The sequence below is a fragment of the Terrapene carolina genome, unplaced genomic scaffold, assembly GCF_002925995.2.
Source record: "Terrapene carolina triunguis isolate 2854851 unplaced genomic scaffold, T_m_triunguis-2.0 Scaffold67, whole genome shotgun sequence".
In the NCBI taxonomy this organism is placed as follows: Eukaryota; Metazoa; Chordata; order Testudines; family Emydidae; genus Terrapene; species Terrapene triunguis.
Genome location: NW_020664418.1, coordinates 13,534,713 through 13,557,027, shown reverse-complemented (window position 1 = coordinate 13,557,027; position 22,315 = coordinate 13,534,713). Strand labels below are relative to the sequence as shown.

The 22,315-nt window shown below is 48.4% G+C and overlaps 1 protein-coding gene across 1 annotated transcript; it reads left to right on the top strand.

Moving 5' to 3' along the window:
- Positions 1-2,651: 2,651 nt before the first annotated feature.
- RPP25 (ribonuclease P and MRP subunit p25) lies at positions 2,652-3,475 on the top strand. The gene has a single exon (XM_024210331.1). It carries the CDS (start codon positions 2,816-2,818, stop codon positions 3,473-3,475), a length of 660 nt encoding a protein of 219 aa, XP_024066099.1. The 5' UTR covers positions 2,652-2,815.
- Positions 3,476-22,315: the final 18,840 nt, after the last annotated feature.

The following is a 22,315-nucleotide window of genomic DNA, read 5'->3' as shown; positions in this document are numbered from 1 at the left end:
ACTCCGGCTTGTTTGTTTTTGTTTTTTGTTTTGCTTGGGATGGCAAAAAACCTGGAGCCGGTCCTGGTGCTGAGGCTGGGTCTGGCAGCTTGGCCTGGGGGGGGAGGGGGCGCCTTCAGGGGCCGGGGGTCCCACCGGGGGTCAGGCCAGGTGGCGCGGCCCAGGGTGACTGAGGCATGCTGGCCGGGAGTTGGGCCGGGCGGTGCAGCCCAGGGAGGCTGGGGCCACGCTGCCCGGCGCTCTGGGGCCAGGAGGGATTGGGGGCGCTAGCCTGGAGCAGGGGCCAGGGGCCACAGTGGGGGCTCAGATCTGGTGGGCACGGAAGGGGTGGGGCCTCCTCAAGCCAGGGGTTTACCCACCGCCCATGCATGTGGGTGCCAGTGGGCGCAGCAATGCAAATTCTGCTTGCAGAGCGCTGGGAGCCTCACGCCACCTCCCACTGGATATTGATCCTTGCCTTCCCGGCGAGGCTGCTTTTCCTCCTTCTTGATGTCTCTTTTATTGCATTCATTCACTCCCTCTGTTAGGCAGCGGAATGAGGACATCACCAAATGGCAGGCTCCCCATCCCTCATCGCTACTCAGTGGGAAAGCATTACTGTCAAAGGGAAAGTGGGCTGTGGCACAGAGGGGCCATTCCCTCCTGGAAAGAGATCGAGGGTAATATGGTCCTCAAGCTCATTTATTTCAGGGCTCGTACACACTGCCCCACTGCTGGACTCAGACACTGACCTAGGCAGCCCGCTCACCTGAGCTCACTTCCTCCCAAGAGACCCTAGGCAGGGATGGGCCACACATCTCCTGGAGTGAGCAGAGGATTCAGGCCCTGTGTTCGTGCACCATGCTGCTCTGAATCACCAATGGGACATTTATCCTGACCTATCTCTGCACCTTGAGGTCTTTAAACCATGATTTGAGGACTTCAATAACTCAGACATAGGTTAGGGGTTTGTTACAGGAGTGGGTGGGTGAGATTCTGTGGCCTGCGTTGTGCAGGAGGTCAGACTAGATGATCATAATGGTCCCTTCTGACCTTAAAGTCTATGAGTCTATCTCCTCCTAGATGGGCATGGTTGGAACTCCATGTTCAGTCAGTCCAGAGTTCATTTGACTGCAGCATTGGACCTCAGCAGGACTCCGGGGCACTATGGGCATTCACTCACTGCTCTAACTCTGTACCCTTGGTACCAGGGCCGGCTTTAAGGCGATTCACCCGATTCTCCCAAATCGGGCCCCGCGCCCCTAAGAGGGTCCCGCAATGTCCCTAAAGACCTTCCGCCGCCGTGCTGCCGAAGGCACCCGCAGCCAATTGAGCTGCCGCCGAAGTCCTGCTGCTGTCTTCGGGGGCAGCTCTTTCGAATCGGGCCCCGCAGTGTCTAAAACTGGCCCTGTTCGGTACCCCATCCCTCTAGCCCCTTTCAGACTCCCCTCAATGGCAGGAGAACTGTTTCCATGTTCGCTCATCTTGTCTCCACGTTGCTCCAGCCAGGGCCCAGCTCAGTCCTAGCATTCGTCCCCAGGTTTCTAGGAAAGGCATAAATGAGACTAGGAGGTCTGGGCTGAGTTATCCCCGAATACTCTGCTCTGGCGGCTGAAGAGGGAGATTGAATCATGCTAAAAGCCTTATGACCTACATGGGGATGAAATGTCCTATGCTGATCCGTGGGCAGGGTCTGAGGAACGGACGGGGCTTCTTGGACATCTCTCAAGAGATTCCCCATTGACCTGGGGTCAGGGATTGAGGGACGGGGCTCCCTGCACCCCTCACAGGAGACTCCCAGTGACAAACTGGAAATTTCCTGTAATATTTTTTTGAATCCTGGTTGTACCTCAGTTTCCCCATATGCTGCATTGTTACCCTGTGGGTGCAAAAGAACTGTTTGCTCTCAGGGCATGGTAAGAGGCATAGTTATGAACGCCACCTGGTTGTCTGAGTCAGGATGGGTCATTAAAAAGGACTGGCTGAGGGCGACCCCATTTCAATGGAGAATCTGAGAAGTCAATGGAAAACTCAGTCACCAGGACATTTTAAGGAAGGGCCACTGAGATCTGTGTCCCTTGTGGGGATGCATGGTGTGGGAGCTGATCCAGCCAGGCAGGGAGAGGCACGAGCAGCAGCAGCTGCCTGTACTTTGCTGACATTTGCAGTTAGCAGTTAATGTCCTTGAGCTGGAGAAATCGCCCATGAGAAGGGGCCAGTTTCTCTTTAAGGGGGCAGGACTCCGGAAGCATCATGAAGAGAAAGAGTAGCTTTCCCTCTCCCTCCCCAAGCTGCTCCTGGACTGGGGAAAAGTCAGACTCTCCTTTTGCCAGAGACTGAGGGAAGTGCAGCTGGGGGATGAAGCAGAGGGCGCCGGGCTGGACTGGGAGGCTGATCAGGAGTGTGGGGAGAGGGAGGAGGAGAGCGTGGGGGAGGAGGGGGAGGATCTGCTAATTACACAAAACAGCTCTGGGGGCTGCTGAAGTCCAGAATGAAGCAAAGAGCAGCAGAAGCGAGTGCTGCAGTGGGAGCAGAGGAGGCACCGGCAGGAATTCCCACCCGGGGAGAATTCTGCAGCTCCATTCCTTCTGGGGACTGATTCTCCGGCACAGCCAGGAGGGGACTATCTGGGCTTGACAGAAAGTCCTTCACCTGGGGAGGGAGAGCGCTGAGTAGCCAGTTAGAAGAGGCAGAATCATGGAAGAGCAGCACTAAATTTGCCCCCTTTTTCTGCTGACCTGGAGCAAAGGAGTTTGGAGCCAAGGATAGTCTCTGGGATGGATGCTGGCATTTAGACATCTGATCTGACTCATTTTCCCTCCAGGAAGGGCAAGCAATGGCTGCCAAAGGGGTGGAATCCACACCCATGCCCCCCATAGCCCAGTCCAGGATGGAGAACTTCAGGAAGGTCAAGACATCGGAGCAGGATAGCCCACTGCCCTTCCCTGACCTGCCCCCTGGCGTGGTGGAGATGAAAGTGAAGGAGGGCAGCAAGATCAGGAATTTGATGGGCTTTGCGATGGCCAGGATGGAGCTGAAGGGCACCCGGCAGATAGTCTTCAGTGGCTGTGGTCGGGCAGTCACCAAGACTATCACCTGTGTGGAGATCATGAAGAGGAAGCTGGGGGGCCTCCACCAGGTCACCAAGGTGCGTTACAAGACCCTACTGGAGGTCTGGGAGAACAAGGACCCTCAGCCTAATGGCCAAGTGGAGAACCTGACCGTTCACAAGAATGTGCCCTCCATCTGTATCCTATTGTCCAAGGACCCCCTGGATCCCAATGAGATGGGCTACCAACCCCCAGAGCCCAGGGATGGGCTGTGGGCTGAAGATGGGGGAATAGAGGAAGATAGATTCATTTCACCCCCACAAGGGGTGAAGAGACCTTTGGCACTTCCGCACGGGGAGCTGGCTAACAAGAAAATGCAGGTACAGGTACCAGAGAGTCAAAAGGGCTTGGGGACTATGGACTACATGCTGGACTATCATCACTGACTCACCCCCACCCTGCAGAGAAATAACCTAAGCCATACGTAGTGTACATAGAAAGGAGATTATATATTGAAGACACTCTAGATTTTTAGATGCTTTGTAATCAATAAAGGGACAATGAAGCCAGTGCCTTGCTTGGTCATGAGTCCTGGTGATCTCGCATGTTGCGTAGCTTTCCCCACTAAGACTCTGATTCGTAGACACTGCTGCTCCCCTCCACTTCCCCATCCCCTCAACCTTTACTGCTCTTAGGGCTGAGGGCACTGATCAGCCCTGTTCTCAAGCTGCAGGGAGCTGGCTAATTAGAAAAAAACGTGATTAGAGAGATCAGTCCAGTAGAGGGGGCAGTAACGCACCAGGAGCAGCTCATTTGTGTGTGGAAGAATGGGGGTGGTTGTCACATAATTGGGTGGGCACGAGGCTTTGCACACGGTCATGGGTGCCAGGTAAAGAACAGCTTCCCTGCCCAGATAAACTTGCAAACTGAAAGGCACGAGAGGGCAGGGTCTGACAGAGTATGCTGCAGGGTGTGGCAGTTAAAGGGTTAAAGCCCAATGATCATATTAGCTGATGCTGAGGTGAGAGAAGGGTCCTGTTGGGGCTGCTGACCTCAGGCTGTGTGTGTGTATCCATCTGAACATCCATTTCCTGATCCCTCTCCAGAGAAATGGACATGTAATAATTTTAATCTAATATCCCTACAGGCCACAAAGGTGCAATTTGATCTGGGGGAGCTCTGAGGCTCTAACAGACTGTCAGTAGCACAGCGTGCAATCTCCCTCAAAGGCTTCTCCGTTTCAATAACTGCTCATTCGAATTGGGTATGTAATGCTCAAGATCCAGGAAAATCCACAGTGCCAAAACTTTTTCTTCCCTCACCTAGGCTGGGATCTCCTGATGCTGCACCTGTGCTTTTGTGTGTGCAGGAATTTTGAGAGGTTTTAAAACCGTTCCTCAATCTCTTCCCCTCCCCCTCCCCGGCCCAGCTCTTCCACGCTAAATAATAATACCCTCTTGCTGGAAAGGCTGCAATCAACCCAGCCCTGAGAGTTCCTGCCTCTGCTAAAGTGTTCTGCTTCTTTCTCCTCCCATGTGTGTGTAAAGTGAGCAATTCTCTCTTCCCGTGACACTGAGATGGTGTTTATCAGACACTGTTCATAACACAAGGCCCACTCTGTTCCTTCAGTGGATGTTTATATTCCTGTCGGGAGTATAGAGGATGGAGGTAGGGAAGCATTAGTTGAGTCTGAGTGTGATTGCTTATAAGTGTCCGGCTGCTGTGGAACGCAGCAGTTTCTTCTTTAGCTACAGGGTGTGTCTCAATCCATAGACAGGAACTCCAGGCTTGGGGAGCTCATGTGTCTCAGATGATTGAGAATGTGTGTCTAACAGACCCATTGCTCTTGTCAGTGGGACAAAGGAAACCCTCAGGAAACTGGTCTGTTTCTAACCACAAGTGGAATGACTTGTTTGAGTCTCAGTGCTCTGACTAATTGGTGACAAAGCTCACAACTGAGATGTGCAGGTTGTCCCGGGTAGTGGCCCAGACAGGAAACTGAAATTGCAGGGACTTAATATGAAGACCAGAATCTTCTCTCACTCAAGCTGAGGGGGTGTTTCTCCATAATAGGCTTTGGGTCCATTTCTGGAGCACTGTGGCTAAAGACCTGTAATGAATAAACATGTAACTCAGGTCTTCCCTGACCCTGGGAAGTGAACAGTAGTTGAGGGCATTTGGTACCTTGCAAGATTGGTCCCTAACATCAGGAGATGTGGTCTTTCCATATCCGGGGTGGAGTCCATTGGTAGAGCATTGTGGACACCTAACATTGGGCAGATCTAGAGACTAAACGGCTCCCAAGCTGGGGAAGGTGAGGCGCAGTGTGAGGAAGCACAGGAAAACATGGATGTGGAGACAATTCCTGCCCTGGGAGGGAATGTTCTTCAGAGTCCAGCGTCGGGGGCTTTGTAGGTGGGACTATATGGAGGTTCTGCACCTAACGCTACAGGAAAGAATCAAACCATCCGCAGTGGGTGTTGTAGGGAATACAAAAGCTACTAGTCACGACTCCTCCATGCACAGTGTCTGGGGGTTGTCAGATCCACCATGAGACATCAGGAAAGATGGTTTGCTTGAAGCTTGTTGGAGTAACACCTTTATTATCGGAGCTGCTTCAATTACAGACGGACAGGAGCTGTCAGGGTTATTAATGGAGGGCTCAGCAACTCATGGCTCTGTGATTCATTTTGAATAAAACACACAAACAAGCAGATGGGTTGTTTTCTCCTCTCACCATTTATTGAGTACCAAGCTCTCCATTTTCCATAAGCTGTGAGCCACAGGGCAATGATGCATCTGAAACCACTGTGTCTTCTTCCTCTCTAGTGTGTATTTTTCAGTAATTGTTTTATTTTGTGCTCTATGGTTTTGGACTCTGCTCTGAAGTAGCTGAAGCTGGGCTATCCTCTGCATTCCTTTCTTGGGAACCTCACACAAAAGCTAGTATACAAGGGCTACGTATTATCATGATTTTTACGTTGTGAAGATCTTTCAGCTGTTCAAGAAAGGTACTGATTCCACCTTGAGCAAGAAGGAAAGGAAGATGGCTTAAGTAATACAGGGCTGATCTGAAGGTCTATGGTTCAAACCCTCCCGCTGATCCAATGTGGGCGAATGCTATGGTTGTATGTGATGGAATTGTGGTTGAGCCAAGCAGTGTGATGTAATGGCTGGGGCCCTAGGCTAAGGCTCTGGAGACCTGGGTGCTGTTCCTGGCTCTGCCACTGACCTGTGTGACCTTGGGCAAGTCACTTCTCCTGTCTGTGCCTCATTTTCCCCTCCCACCCTTTGTCTGTCTTTTGCTATGTGTTTGTATGGCACCTACTGCAATGGAGTCTCGGTCAGGGCCTCTCGTACAATAATACCAATGATTATAAAGGGTCTGATTCTGCTCTCAGTGTTTTTTACACTTTTCCAGAGAAACTATTTACACCAGAGTGAGAAGAGAACTGAGCCTATGAGAGTCTCTCATCAAAATCTTGGTCCAAGTTCTCTGCTGTTGTTAATGGTTGCAGCTCCCCTGACTTCAATGGAGTTTTACCCATTTATACCAGCAGAGAACTTTGCCCTTTGTTCTTATTCATACTAACTACCCTGGAGCTGATTCTGCTCTCACACTGACTTTACACCTGTGTAATTCTATTGGCTGCTGTGGGCTCACTCCTGATTTACGCTGTTATAAATGAGAGCAGCACTGGGCCCATTATTGTCATAAACACAAATAATTCCTGACAGCAGTATGGCTCAGCCTCCAAACTGGGGGGAAATGATCCTACAGCCTGGAAAACTGAGGAGAGCTCTCTGGTTCTGTCTTAGATAGGTGAGTGAGCACATCTAACCCATCTATCTGTCCAACGATCATCACTGTGACATCTGAGCTTGTTAGAGAGTTAGTAAACCCACTGGGTGATCCAGTCCTGTCCCTTTCACGTCTTAAATTTAACCTGTAAAAGAAACAAAGATTGGGCTTCTGTCTTTTTGATTAGAAGTTCTGAAAGATTTTTAAAAAAAAAAAAAAAATCAAATCTGTTTTTACTTTATAAAATCAGGTCTTATCTACCTTGGAAGTTTCTGAAGAATTAGTGAAAGTATGACATCACAGGAGACTGAGCAATTGGGATGGGGAAAGATTTTTCGTCAGACTGTTCTGTTTTATTAATCTAATTTCAATGCCCAATGAACACTTTGGAGAAAGTACATCTTTGTTAACACCTTCAACTAAGCCAATGGCTCTCAGCCTTTCCAGATTACTGGAGTCTGATTTGTCTTGCATGCCCCTAAGTTTCACATCACTTAAAAACTACTTGCTTACAAAATCATACATAAAAATACAAAACTATCATAGCACCTTATCACTGAAAAATTGCTTACTTTCTAACTTTTACCATATAATTATAAAATAAATCAACTGGAATATAAATGTACTTACATTTCAGTGTATAATATGTAGAGCAGTATAAACAAGTCATTGTCTGTATGACATTTTAGTTTGTACTGACTTAACTAGTACTTTTTCTGTAGCCTGTTGTAAAACTAGGCAAATATCTAGATGAGTTGATGTACTTCCTGGAAGACCCTGCTTAGCCCGAGTGGTACACGTACCTCTGGTTGAGAACCACTAAGCTAAGCTGCTGAGTGCTTGTAAGCACATGTGAAGCTCCCAAGAAGTCCTCCCACAAAACTAAGGAAGAGGGGGCTTGACATTCCTGATATTTCTGAGGTGAAAAAAAAGGAAATTTGATTTTTTCTGGTCATCTTTATCCATCATACTACTATGACAGTCTTAAAATACGGATGGGGGGGGCTTGAAAATAAAGGAGAGTCTTTCCTGTTGAGGGGGCTTGATCTCTCAATTTGGGTTGAAAGAGGTTTTTCATGGAGGGAGAGTGACCTCAGGTGTTTCTGTCTAGGAAGCTCATCCCTTAAAGGCACAGTCCCCAATACCAAAGCTTTCTCTCCCCTCACTGGTCCTGCTGTCTCTGGGGTATGGGGTGAGATGGCCACCACCAGCCACACCACACAATCTCTGCTCCAGCAGCTCCAGACCCTCTATGGTGCTTCCCACATGTCTCAGTCCAAGTCTGCACTAGAGACGATTTGCCCATATAGCTATTTTGCAGAACCATCTAGTGTAGATGCAACGTATACTGGCAAAAAATGCTTTTGCCAGCATAGCTTATCCTGGTTTGGCAAGCAAAATAAGCTATAGCAGCAAAAGCACTTTTTAGCCGGTATAACTGCATCTATACTAGGGCTTTTGCAAGTATTGAAATGTCATTAAAAAAAACCCATCCCTAACTGATGCGATACCAGCAAAAGGTTCCAGTGCAGACCTGGCCTTGCTTGACTCTGTGCTCTGTATGCACTTGTGGGTATGTGGTGTGGCACATTTCCATGTGTTGTCTGGCTGTGTTGTGAATTCCATTGGTGCAAGTTACACCAAAAGTTACAAGTGACTAGTTCACTTTTGGTATGGAAAAGTGTGTGTGGCTTTCCCAACAGGAGGTGTACCCAGGGCTACATCCCGTACTCGACATGTTCCCTGTATTTGCCTAGAACGGATATAAATTTCTCCTTTTGTTCCTCTTTGTATCTAATACTGCCGCTAATGAGAGGTTATTGCTCCTTGGGGGACAATGTATTTGCTGAATAGGCTGATGGCAAATTGAAAATAGTCCATTCTAGTGATATGCATGTCATATTGATAATATATATTGACTTATTTCTAATCCGGATCAAGACCCTGTTGTGCTAGACATTGTTCAACACATAGGAAGAAACAGCCTCTGCCCCATGAAGCTTAACATCTGTTGGCAATATGGTCCTGCTTGAACCCCTCCGCATTAGGTCGTAAGCTCTTTGGTGTTCAGGTTAACGTTATTGAATGGAGGAGCTCTGGTTTCCAGCTGACTGACTTTGAACGGGCTGGGTGCTCGTGATGGAGATAAGCCTTGTTAGCTTAACTCTGTGGCAGACGTTACTGATTGTACAAAACAATCCACTGTTTTCCAACTTCAGCATCTGTGAGACTGCTGTTCTGGAGCTAATAGGTATGTGTGATTATGGCCGGATTGAGATGGGAAGCGCTATTAGATAAAGCATGCAGCACTCTCTCTACACGTAGGGCTTGATTTTCAGAGGGGACAAATATCCTCAGCACCCAGGGACTTCCATTTGAGATGTGGCTGCTCAGCACGTCCAAATATCAGGCCCTTACTGTACAGAGTGACAGCACTCGCTCTTCTTATCCCCTTCAGACTGGCCTTTCTCACAAGTTATCCTCTCTGCCAGGATTCAGCACCACAGTCCTACTCTCATATTGCCTGTGTGAATGCTCCTGCTGGCTCCCAGGCCCGCTCCCTTGACATAGCAAGAGGGATCTCCCGTTTGAGATGATTGCTATGTTATAGGCAAACAGCTGCATGCTGAGTCTCCAGGAGTCATAAATGAGGCTGCTTTTACTGCATTTGAATAAACGTCGCCTTTTCCTTCTATGAAACATCTGCCTTGCCCTATTTGAAATTCTTAGTGGGATGACAGGATGCAATTTACTCTTTTCTAGCTTTGCTCCTCTTTTGCCCTGCTCACATTTTTATTGTAAAGGGAAAATCTGGTCTCATGTATTTTAAATGTTGAGTGTTTCCCTTTGCTTGGGGTTCACGATTTTTCATTCCTGTCTGTGTGTTCATTTTGTGAGTTTGTCATGTGGGGTGTGTATGTGGAGTGTTCTGTGTTTGCTTAAGGCGTCTGTGTGTAACATGAGGTATCTCTTACCGGCAGGCAGCCAAAACTTAGGGCATTTCTAAGCAAACACATGGCGCCCTCTGCTCCAGTACCTGACTGTTGTCTCTGCCAGGTAATAATGAATGTGAATAATCCCTAACAGGCGACACCTCTCTGCACGATGCATAGCACAGGGGCATCAGGACATATGCTCAGACCTGTTCAGGGGCAGCTATTTCTTTTGGAACTTTCAGGGCCAGATCCTCAGCTGGTGTAAATCAGCATAGCTCCACTGACTTCAGCCGAGCAGCGCCAATTTACATCAGCTGAGGATCTGGCCCTCAGTGTGTTGATCAGTGTGAGGTAAATACCATCTCAGCATCCCATTGAATAAGGCAGGACGCTCTTGTGGTTAAGGCCCTGGACTCAGGAGACGCGGTTCAGTTCTTGACTCAGCCACAAATTTCCTGGGTGACTTCAGGCAAGTCACTGATCCTCCCTCCCTCCCTCCCTCATAGGTCATTGGCTAACTCTAAAGAAGATAGCGCTACTGCAACTTTAAATTAGATTGTGATCAGAGAGCAATGTAACTCTTTCCATCCTTCCCTCTTCCAAGCCTGGGTCCCAATCACATTATACTTTGAGGGGGATCCAGACCCTACCAATGAGGAACATATGGATAATTATTCCATTTAACAAATGGGAAACTGAGGCACAAAGCTATTAAGTGAGGTGGCCAAAGCTATACATTGAGTTAGTGACAGAGGCAGGATTAGAACGCAGGAGCTCCTAATGCCAGGCTTGTATGGATGCTGCCTGTTTGGAGAGCTGCTGGACGTGTTGTTTCGCAGTCCAAGAAGCTTCTCACTAACATCAGAACAAATCAAACTGTCACTTGTTCTGTATTACTGAGCTGCTCGGCCTCTCGTTCTTTACTGGGGTTCAGAGCAAAGGAGATGGTATCAAATTCAGATGTCTCCTGCGAGCTGCTCTTACATCTTGCCAAGTGCCCAGGTGGAACCTAACTCTGCGGCATCAGACCAGAAATACTGAGGGACAGCAGTGCCAGGCTGGTGCCAAAGTGCAATAGGGCATGAACATTTATTTGGCAGGCAAGGTTAGAGAGAGGATGCAGTAGGACTCAATTCATTGTTGGGCAGTCTAGGGTCAGAGATGGTGCAGAGCAGGTAGGTGTATGAGTTCAGTAGGACACAATTCCTCTCTGGGTATGGCAGGATCACTCAGAGGGAGAGATGCAGACGATACAGAAATGAATCAACTTCCTGTTCCAATTCCAGGCTGCTCTTGCTCCTCAGTAAGGCAGATAAGTGCCCCAACTTTTCCAATTGCTCCCCCCACTCTGAAACGAGGCCGGGAAGAAGCTCAAAACCCGCAGTTTTTAACAGTAAAAAGCCAAGGTGCCAATTGGAAAAGAAGAAACGAGGGGGCTTGAGGTACTCATCAGAACCAAAACTTCCAGGGAAACCAGGACTTGTATGGAACAGGCGATGGATGATTGAAAGAATGGAACCTTCATCCGCAAATGAGCTTGAAGCAGCAAAACCGCTTCAGGGCACATGTGCTGCTTGGCCAATTTCTCTTCAGAGTTAAAAAAAGCAATCTCTCAGATGCCAGACTGCCTCCCGCTTTCCCTCCCTGTTCAGCTTGTCGGCTGGAACTGCCGCTCCAGCAGCTTTTGCTTTACGTTTCATTGGTGGACCTCGAATCTCTCCCTCAGGACAGAGAAAGCAGTGGCAGCTGGGACATCAGCTGTCAGGGCCTGGCGGGGAAAGAGGGCCAAAGCCATAGCATCGCTCAGGCTGGGTGTAGCTCATGAGGATAAGTGCTTTGGTATGTGCTCAACTGGTTGAATGTTCAGCCCAAGCCTCTCAAAACTCTCCTTCCTGGGGATCTCATGGGAAGAGGCTTTCTCACGTGGCCTCCACCCAGCTAGAAACTAGAGTAGGTGGGGGGCCCACTAATCAAAACTCAGTTCAGACTCTCAGAGTGATGGTTCTGAGGGGTTCTTGTCTGATCAGACCCAGTTGCAGAGCTACTCAGGAGCATGTGCCTCTGAAAGGCAGTGTGCAAACCACCTCTGAGCCCCATCTGGTGCCCCCCTACAGGGATAATCGCCTACACTTGGCTCCTCCCCTTTTTGCCCTGTGCCAGTCACATCTCTGTTTGTACTCTGTGTTTAATTGTATTTTAAAATCGCTTTATTGTCATGTGTGTTTAGGGCCAGATTCAATTAAACAGAAGTCAATAGGAAGAGTCTATTTATTTCAATGGGCATTTAATTACATTGTAAGCTCTTTGGGTCACTGACTCTCTCATGCATTTGTACAGTGCCTAGCACAATGGGACCATTATCTCACTTGAGCCCTGTGGGTGCTACTGTAATACAAATTAAAGTAATAATTAATATACACCAGCCAACCTCTTTGGCAGGAGGCTTGATAAATAACATTATTGTCATTGAGCAAAATTTTCAAATGCACATTAGGGATTTAGGAGCCCATGTACCACTGAAAAAATCAAAGAGCTTTAGGCTCCCAAGTCACTTATGTGCTTTTCAGAATTTTTCCCACTATCCCGATAAACTCAAATTAATAAAATTCTAGCCACTCTCCAACAAAGAAAAAAACAGTGGTCATCTCATCTCTGACTGTATGGAGATCATTAATTTTCTTTATCATAGAATATCAGGGTTGGAAGAGACCTCAGGAGGTCATCTAGTCCAACCCCCTGCTCAAAGCAGGACCAACACCAATTAAATCATCCCAGCCAGGGCTTTATCAAGCCGGGCCTTATTTCTATCTAAAAGAATTGCCTATCTAGTGTTCTCTGTGCATCAAGGTCAAGTCTGAGAAATTCTTGTAGACCTAGAGAAAATCTGATTCTGATGATTTATGGCATAACATCCAGGTTCTAACAGACAAGGAGGAGATCATATCCACCCAGGCATTCAGCCTCCACCCACCCCATATTCTAAAAGCTACAGGGACTCTCTGATGGTAAATTAAAAAATTCGTTTTTACATAGCCATCTGCCTCTCTTTTCAATAATCCAGACTACCCTGTATGTCCAAGATCATCTGCAGTCACGTGAGGGATAGGAAATATATATATGTGTGTGTGTGTGTGTGTGTGTGTGTGTGTGTGTGTGTGTGTGTGTGTGTGTGTGTGTGTGTGTGTAAGGGGTAAATAACTCTTAGCCATTCAGTCTGCACCCTCTCTATATCATTTCCTGGTTTAAAGCAGCAGGGAGACGTCACTTTTCCAGCTTGCCACTAGGGGATAGCAGTGCCCTAGATGAAATGTCCGATCTTTCTGAATCCCAGGCTGACCCATGTTCAGTGCTGGCATGTCTTGAAATTGTCCAACTGCTGGCAGTGGGTGAACTCAAAGAGATCCAAGCACTGCATTCTCTTCAGGGAAATGGAAAAATCATCTGGAATGATTATGACAGCCATGAGGAGTAAGGGCCTGGTTTTGCTCTCACTGAAGGCAACAGAAAACCATGCATGGACCTTGATGCAATCTCAAAGGGAAAAAAAGCTTAAAACGAGCTAGCTGTGATTTTGAGCCTGGGCCTTTCAGATCAGGCTCTCTTGTGAAGACTCGGGGATCTGTCCTCTGAAGAGTCGGGGATGTGTCCTTTCTAACCCTGGCGAGCAAGCGTTACTGTTCATGTTCCCAATGCCACCGTGTGGGGAAGAGCCTTTAAAAGAGGCATGAAGTCATAAATGCATGCAAATAATTTAGGAATCACTATTTTTTTTTTCTGTCTGGAGTCGATTTAGTGCTGGCAAACAATGCTGGATCAACAGCCCTAGAGACTGGGGTACAGCGTGGATCCCAGGAGTGCTAGCTTCCCCCACACTGCCCCACCCATGTACTTCCACCCTACTCTGGAGAGGGAGTTCATTCTCCCAAGCCCATTCACTGGAGAGACTAGCACTGTGTACCTGCCCATGAGCAATTGGACTGGGACCATCAATCTCATTTCACATCAAAAAGGCATCAGATGGTAACGACTTTTGATCGCCTCCCACCTGGTCTGGCTTTGAGCCAGCAGCTCCAAGTCCCCAATAAACAATCCTCTAACCAGTCAGCCTCCGCTCGTGGTCCTACACTTGCACAGCATCCCAAAGAGCATAACAAACTGATGCACGTACCTCTGGAGCTGAAACACAGCAACAACACTCAGTAACGCGACAGCTGCAGCAGCACTACACAAAAGCTTAGGAGAGGAAGGGAAGAAGGCAAAGAGAGCTGTCAAACCAGCAGCCACGGCAGGAGCTCAGATCACAGAGACACTTCCCTGCCATGATGTAGAGGGGCCCTGATCCTACTTTAGGCACTCACAGGGGCCCCATGACCCTAGTATCTGAGCACCTCCCAAGCTTTAATGTATTCATCCTCACAACGCCCCTGAGAGGCACGGAAGAGCTGTTCCCCATTTTACAACTGAGGAATTGAGGCACAGATCCACAAAGGTCATTGAAACCAATGGAGGGCAAGGTGGGGGAGGTAATATCTTTTATTGGACCAACTTCTGTTGGTGAGAGAGACAAGCTTCTGAGACACACAGAGCTCTTCTTTAGATCAGAAGACTGACTACAACTACACTGCATACACTGAAATCAATGGAAGTTGAGGAGCTTTGAGGATCTGGGCCTAAGAGACTTAGGAATCAGTGGAAGATTGGAGCCTAAATAGCTTTGTGGTTCTGGGACTAAGTAACTTGATCAAGTCACATGCAGTCTGTGGTGGGGCACGGGATTTCCTGAGTCCTACGTAGACCATGTTGAAATACTAGTGTTTTAATACCGTAGTCAGTGCTCTTGGCCAACTGGCACATGGTGTGGCGCACAAGTTGCCCAAGAGCTCTGCTTGGGGAAACTGGGGTGTCTGGACAGAAGGCCTCAATTTGCTGTGCTCCTAGCTGCCCTTACTTGCACCAGTTGTGGACATATTCCCTACTGGCCTTCCCGTCCCCCACCTGGCACTGAATTTCCCCCTAGCTGGCAAGCCAGAGGAGCAGTGATGGGGAGGTGTGTGGAGTGGGGAAGGTCATCCACTGAATCTTGGGCGTGGCAGCAGTGGGGGCTCAATTTAACAGCTTTGCAGAGGACCTGAGGCTGACTGAAACCAGCCCTCAGAATAGTGGCCAAGACTTTAGTGACTGTGGGTACCTCAATATTGGGGGGCCCAGCTTGAGGCGCCTTACAAGGGCCTGATATTCAGAGGGTGGGTGCTCAGCACCTTCTGAAACTAGGCCCCTTTAAAGTGTCTCTGGTTGGAAGCCCCACAACCCAAGGCACTAGCCACTTCTGAAATCTTGGCCCCTGCATCCAGCTGACCCAGCAGAGGAACGGGGGACTGGCACAGTGCAATGAACCGAGTTGGAATTCGGCCAGGACACTGGGGTGGCGAGCCCTACCCTTGCAATATGTGCCCTTTCAGAGCTGCATAGGAGCAGGACTTAGGCTTTCCAGTCTCACCCAAAAGGCAGCTGTCAGGAAATATTTAAATAAGCCTTCAATTGGTCTCTCGTCCGGAACAGGGCCTATTGGAGCTGACGCGGCAGGCCAGTCCTAATAACCGGTGATGGATGGATAGATGATGAAGGAGCACGGTACAGTGGAGAGAAAATGTATTTGCTGCTCTTGGATTCAGCCACACGCTCTCTGCCAAACATATTAGAACAAGGAGAGGCCCTCAGAGGCGTCAATGGATATTGGGTTTGTTTTCCGCCCTGGCTCATTGTGATGCACAGGCGATGTCGGCGACGACTGAGACTTAGCTGTTCAGACAGCTCTCGGTTGCTGTTTTTCAGCCTGATGTACAGAGATTGGGGGGATGAACCTCTGCTCACTCCTCCATCAGCACTCACGCGCTTGCTGCAGTTACAGTAGCCACCGATCTCTGTCTTGCAGGATTACAGGGCAGCTCACAAGGGCTGAATACAAAAGGGAGTCAAAGATGCCGCAAGCTCTCAGTCTTTTCACCCCCATCCTCTCCCCTCTGCTGCCAGCCCTGAATGGCTTTTTCCTATCAGTGTCTGCAGGCAGCCAAATGTATTAACTCTCTCTGTAAGCCCTGAGCCTGCAGCAAGAGAGAAATCCCTTCAGCTCTGCCTCGCTGTCTCTGTATCTCTCCGTTATCTCTCTGCCTCTCCCCTGGCTTCCAGTCCAGCTATGTTCTGCAGCGCAGCTGCTGCTAGGAAAAGATGTCAGAGATCTGGAAGGGGGTACACAGAGGCAACAGTCACATTGCACAGAAGGAAGGAAACCTTTTCTTTTCAGCTCTCCCTTTGTCTCGCTCTGGTTCTGCAGGGCTCGCTTTGAATCTCGGCTGCTGTAATGGAGGAGATGAAATGACTATGGAAGGAAAAAGAAGAGAAAAAGGGAGTGAGGGAGACGAGGGGATGTACTAGAGGAAGGATGCAGGAAATTGTTTTGTTTTAGGTTGACCTCCTTATCTCTTAGCAGACAGCTGCTTCTCAGGGCCAGAGGCAGTCGCTTATCTGCCTGTGGCACAGATTGATTCATTTCACTTATCTGACGCCTGTGTAATTGAATATTAATTTCTGATTGTTATTTTTTGCTCTTCTCTTGGCCCTTTTGTCATATTCCAGGCTGTGGGGAGGAAGAGGAGTTGGGATGAGGGGTGGGGAAATAGACCAGGACACAGGGATGAACATGCCCAGCCTAGATGGGACAGAATGCTTTGCAACTGAAAAACAGCTGTGGATGTAATGAGTTTGTTGGGGCTCAGGCCAATAATGCAGACTGGAGATCATTCTTTGCAGGGGGAGTTGAAGTATTCCCTCATATGATTTCATAGCTTTATAGCGTTTAAAGCCTGAAGGGACCATTAGATCAAACTAGTCTGACCTCCTGTATAGCACAGATCATTACACTTCGTCTAGCTACTCCTGTACTGAGCCTAGGAACTTGGGTTTGGCTAAAGCAGATCTTCCAAGAAGGTATCCACTTTGGTTGGAGACATCAAGAGCTGGAGAACCCACCATTCCCGCTGGCAGTCTGTTCCCCTCCGTGTTAAAAAGTTGTGTCTTATTTCCAGTCTGAATAAGAGTCTAATATCACTTCAGTTGCTGGATTGCTGCTCTCCTGTCTCTTTATACATCAATGGCTTTAGATGCTGGATTTTCAGCCCTGGTGACTGAAATCCGCAGTGCACAGTCCAGGTACAGAAGGGGCAGTAACAGGCCAACCTTCCCCACTGTGCATCCTGACCTGGAGGGAGCATCCACAGGGACTGAGAGCTCAGTCCAGTGTCCACAACCCATTCAATCTTTAGCGTCTCTGCTGAGAGCAAACAGCAGCTGTAGCTATATGAGCTGGGACAATAGTTAAACCTCCTGCTTCAGGGCATCAGCAGAAGGGCTCGGGAAGCAATTTCCCCCATGGTGGAATGATTATAGAGGTTTATAGTGATGTGTACTGCAGGGGTTTACACCTTCCTCTGAAGCATCTGGCATTATCCAGCACTAACTGGTCCATTGGTCTGATCCAGGATAGTAGTTCCGATGTTCTTACGTCTGCTAACATGTGCATGTACTCTGCAATAGGGATAATGGCTTTTGTAATATGGACACTCATCCATTGGGAACAGAAGTGACACCACCACCTCCTTTCACACAGACAGTGGCTAGCTAGGAAAGATTTTTGGTTACTTCCACGCTGAGTTTGGTAACCTAGAGTTCAAAGGCTCTTCAGTCCATTTCCAATCCCACGAGCCAGGCTCTGCCCCTGCTTTCCTTTGACTGTGTATCATCTTGGCTGGGGCATATTATGCAGCAATCATAAAATCAGAAGTGGCTTGGCTTTGATCCTCTGACCAATATCACTCTGCATTCATTGCAGGAGACAGAGTGGACCTTGAACCCAGCAACATCCATCCAGGGCTACACTGTAAAGTTTCTATTCCTTCCTCATTGAGTTTGGTCCAAATTCTCATAGCTCTGCAGAGGGATTCTAACCTCATCCGTTCCTCTCTTGGCGTTCCTTGTAGGAGAGCACTCAGTGCCACCCGTCCCTGGGAGACAGGCATTTGGGGTTGTTCTTTTGTCAGTTATGGGACATACCTCAGCTATAGAAAGGAGATGTCTCTCTGTATTCGCAGCCGGTTCCATTTTAGTGAACCACCACCACCACTTCTCCCCCTCTATTGTAACTCTCTTCAGCCATCACCGATTCGGGGCTCCCACTCCAGACTGGAGGGCGACATTTCTAAGGACGACACCAGTGCTATTCCATGGATCAGCTAGCAGGAGACACTTGGGGCCTAACTCTCCTCTCACACCAATTTCACACAGCTGAAGCTCCACTGACTTCAGAGTAGTTACTTTCTAATTCCCCTCTTACACAAAGCCCCTTGCTTTGCAGATGCTTGCTACTCACACCTTGCCATAGTGAGAGTTCTAGCTCCATGAGCAAGAGTCCTGAAGTTTTATCTGCTCTGCGACATGCAGCAGCATGAACTGAGCTGCTAAATCATCCCAGCAGCTTGTCCTCCTTGAGCGCCTAGAAGAACGATTTTCAGTTAGTGCTTGGCAAACAGTTCAGACAAAAAATCAGCACCTGCTTGAGCCAGTCCTGTTGGAGTTCAGCAGATTAACTCCAAACATAATGATACTAGTGATACTTGGCACTTCCATAGCACCATGCATGCAAGCGGAATAAATTGTGGCCACTTACATGAAAAGACACGGTTGCCGGTGAGGATCGAATCCTGGAACTTCTGCAATAAAAGCACAAGCTGCTCTCACTTCTGCGAAAGAAGTTCCCTGGTTTGCAAGCAAGTAGCAGGTTGTGGAGTCTCGGGGTTCAGCCACTAGAGGGAGACATAATCACAAGCACGAAACTAGTGCTTTGCAAGAGGCTCTGAAAATGACAAAGGAGGAAAGCATCAACATCTCTGTGCAACCATTTGTCCATCTGTAAAACGAGGTCATATGATTTACTGAAGATGAACAATAAGTCTGTGGGAGAGCTGGGGACAGAACCCTGTTGTTCTTGACTCTCAATCCCCGATCTTAACCATTAGGCACATAAGGGCCTGATTCTCATTTACACCACTCTGGCAATGTCATGGGACTTAAAGTACTGGCACGCGCATGCGCATCACTTACCTTTATTGGAGGAAACCAAAACTGCTCTACTGTGTGTCATAGACCCTGTGTTGCTTACACCCAATGGAGATTCTCCTTTCGTTCAAGGGAAAGGGGTCTGCAATTTCAGAGCAGGAGGGTGTTGGTTCTTAATAATAATTTATATCCAGTCTAAGGCCACTTTCCATTGCCAGAGTGGTGTAAAGGGGCATAAATGTAAATGAGACAGCCCCATACGTGTTTAAAGAAATAAAGAAAGATTACAATTCTTAATGAGCTATTAATGTCAGCTCCAGTGCTAACTTGAGCGTTTTGAATTTGGGTGAAAGATTTCTGCCTCAGGGTCCAACCTAGCTTCTTCTATATCACTCACAAAGCAACATGCTTGAGAGAGTTCAGATATATCAGTATACTGGAACATATTCATGGCCATATAGTAACCTCATGGCTATCGCTATGCTGAACACCACGACCATTCAGAGGTATACAGAAGCAGTGGAAATTAGTGCTGAGACCTTCCTGCTCTGAAATCACAGACCCTTCTACTTGAGCAAAAGGAGAAACCCACTTAGGTGTTAGCAGTACAGGGCCTATGATACACAGATGTCTGAGCAGTTCTGGTTCCTTTGATAAAGGTCAGTTCATTACCATATAATAAGCCACCTGCCCACCATTTCCCACTACAACTAATTATACAAAATCCTCATTCTTCCTCCCCGGAAAGTGACAGAAACTCTAGGATCCCCAAACCCCTCCCTGCTATTCATTACTCTCTGTTGAACTACAGGGAAGATCGAGCTGAACTGATTGATGGGTTTAATTTGTGCTGGATGGTGCTGTTCTGACACCAACGAGAGAAATGACGGATGCTTTTCCACTGGACGAGTGGAGTCTGTCGGCACAGTTGGGGCACTTGGGAAGACAAGCTGAGTGAAATTCAGTCCAGATACTCAAGGAGAAGTGAAGGGGGAGAGAGGGAAAGAAGGAAAACACGGTGCAAAAAAGGAGTGGATTGGTGTAACAATGACAAGCATCCAAGAAGAAAAAACAACAGGTGAGGTGTAGGCCTGTGAAATCACAAGACAGAAGCTAGAGGAGAGATCATCACCAGATAAACAACCCCACCCCTACCTGCTACTGCTCAGGCTTTCACAATGCGGTGATTAGCACTGGTAAGAGCAAGGAGCAATTTGCAGGACTGTTGCTGAGCACACTCCTCACCCCAGCTCTGCCAGTGCATCTCAGGTTCCCTTTGACATTTTAGAGCTGGTCTTATATATTTGTAGAGGCTGTGTGAGAATTACAGCAGGACAGGGATACCAGTCCCCCTGCCTGCAAACTCCTCCAGTTCAATCAGCTCCTTCCCCCCTACCCTGAGCCCGCTGGCTCAGATCAATCAATTACCTTTCCTAGCTGCGCTCACAGTGTCTTGTGCTCTCTCCCAGTACTGAAGAATGCTTCCTTTTCTCAGCCTCATGTGATGCTCCCATGGTCCCAGAGACACTTGCACTTCTCTTCGAGTGCATGCCTCAGCCTAACAACCTCGGAGTCCTCCTGCCTGCAGAGCTCGCTGTTGATGCAAGGTAGCAGCCTCTGTCCAGCCCCAGCCCTGGCATGGCAAGGCTTGCAAGTGACGAGCACGTTCTGGAAGAAGGTGAAGTTGCACCGACCTGGGGAAGTGCTAAGGTGTCCTCCCATAACTGCTATCCCCCTCTGCCCACCACAGTGCCCTTGTATCGGCACATGGACCAATAGGGGCTGAGGTGGGGGAAATCTCGGGTCCTTCTATGGGCTATGCTCATCACCTGTGAGTATAAGCAACTTGTTGTGGAGCTCTCCCACAAGGAATGCTCACAGCAGACAGAGGACCCCAATAGCCATCAGTTCCACCTCTCTGAACCTGCTCCCAGTGGCTATTGATTCTGGGAGAAGGAGGCCCAAGCCCACCCAGGCTGAGCACTTAGACATTCTCTGGCACTGCGCAAGCTATTTGGCTTGCCATCTTAGACATGGCACTTCATTTTGCCATATGGCTTGGAGAGGCAGTGCCACTAATGCACAGTTGTGCCTCCATAAGTCTAACCCTGCTTAAGTCTTTCCCAAACAGGGATTCACAGCCACGCCAAATTATTTGGAGATGTTTGGAGGAGAGGGCAGCATGGGCTATGATTAAACAGGACCCAGATCAACCAGAATCTCAGATTTAAAAAAAAATCAGGCCCTTCCTATACATCTTGCTCTACTTTCTCCGACCCCCATAAAGACTCTTCTGCCCATTTCCCCACTGGTTTTGGATAGGCTCTTGGGGCCTAATTCTGCCCTCAGATACATGGGCACAAATACTGAAATCAATGGGACTTGTGTCCAAATATCTGAAAGCAGCATTGGGCCTTTGTTTTCTCGCTCTCCCTGCTGTGTCAAGACCTCTCAGATTGCCAAACCCAGATTCCAAAGATCTGTCTAGCCATCTGTCCTGTGTTCACCACCACAGACGCTGAATGCCTACGTTAAGGATTTTGTCTTATATCTGGCAAGCTCCTGGCAAGCAGGAAAACAAGAAAGAAAACATCCTCTAAATCATTTCTCCTCAATACTTGCTTAATGTTTTAACTGATTTTTAATTAATTTTATATGCAGGCAGTTTCCAAGACTGGAGCCTGGGGATTTCAAATCCTTCACTATATTGGCTCCGTACCAAGGATTCCCTGCATTAGGAAATTGTTTGTTTGTTTTTAAATACTATAACCAAAAATAAAAAGCATTTAAAAATAGCCTGCAGGCATCTGGCTGCACAGTAGGGTGACCAGATGTCCTGATTTTACAGGGACAGTGCCGATATTCTGGGCTTTGTCTTATGCACCTATTACCCACCCTCCCACCCCCGTCCCGATTTTTCACACTTGTTATCTGGTCACCCTACTGCACAAGGTCATGTATTATGGCCACCTTAACACTTGAAGCTACTGCTAATAATAACAGTTAGCACCTTGATCCTGCAAACTGCTCTGTGCAAGGCAGACCCGCTGTGTTTATGCAGAGCAGTGTATAGGGGCAGTTAGGCCAGGAGGTCCAAGAGGCAGTGCGCCATAGCATGGCTTGACCTGACCAACGCCTTTGGGTCCATACCCCACCATCACATCTCTGCCACCCTGGGAGAGTTCGGGATGCCAGAAACCTTCATCCAGATCCTCTGGGACCTCTACAAGGACTGCACCACCACCATCCGCGCCATGGACGGAGAGATGGATGCCATCCCCATCCGCCGCGGCGTGAAACAAGGATGCCCCCTTAGCCCCATCATCTTCAACCTGGCCATGGAACCGCTCATCCGAGCCATCTCCAGCGGCCCGACCGGCTTCGACCTGCATGGCAAGAAAATCAGCATTCTGGCCTACGCGGACGATCTGGTCCTACCG

What these genes read in the sequence shown, in the direction of transcription:
- RPP25 (XM_024210331.1), top strand. Translation starts at nt 2,816, where the DNA reads ATGGCTGCCAAAGGGGTGGAATCCACACCCATGCCCCCCATAGCCCAG.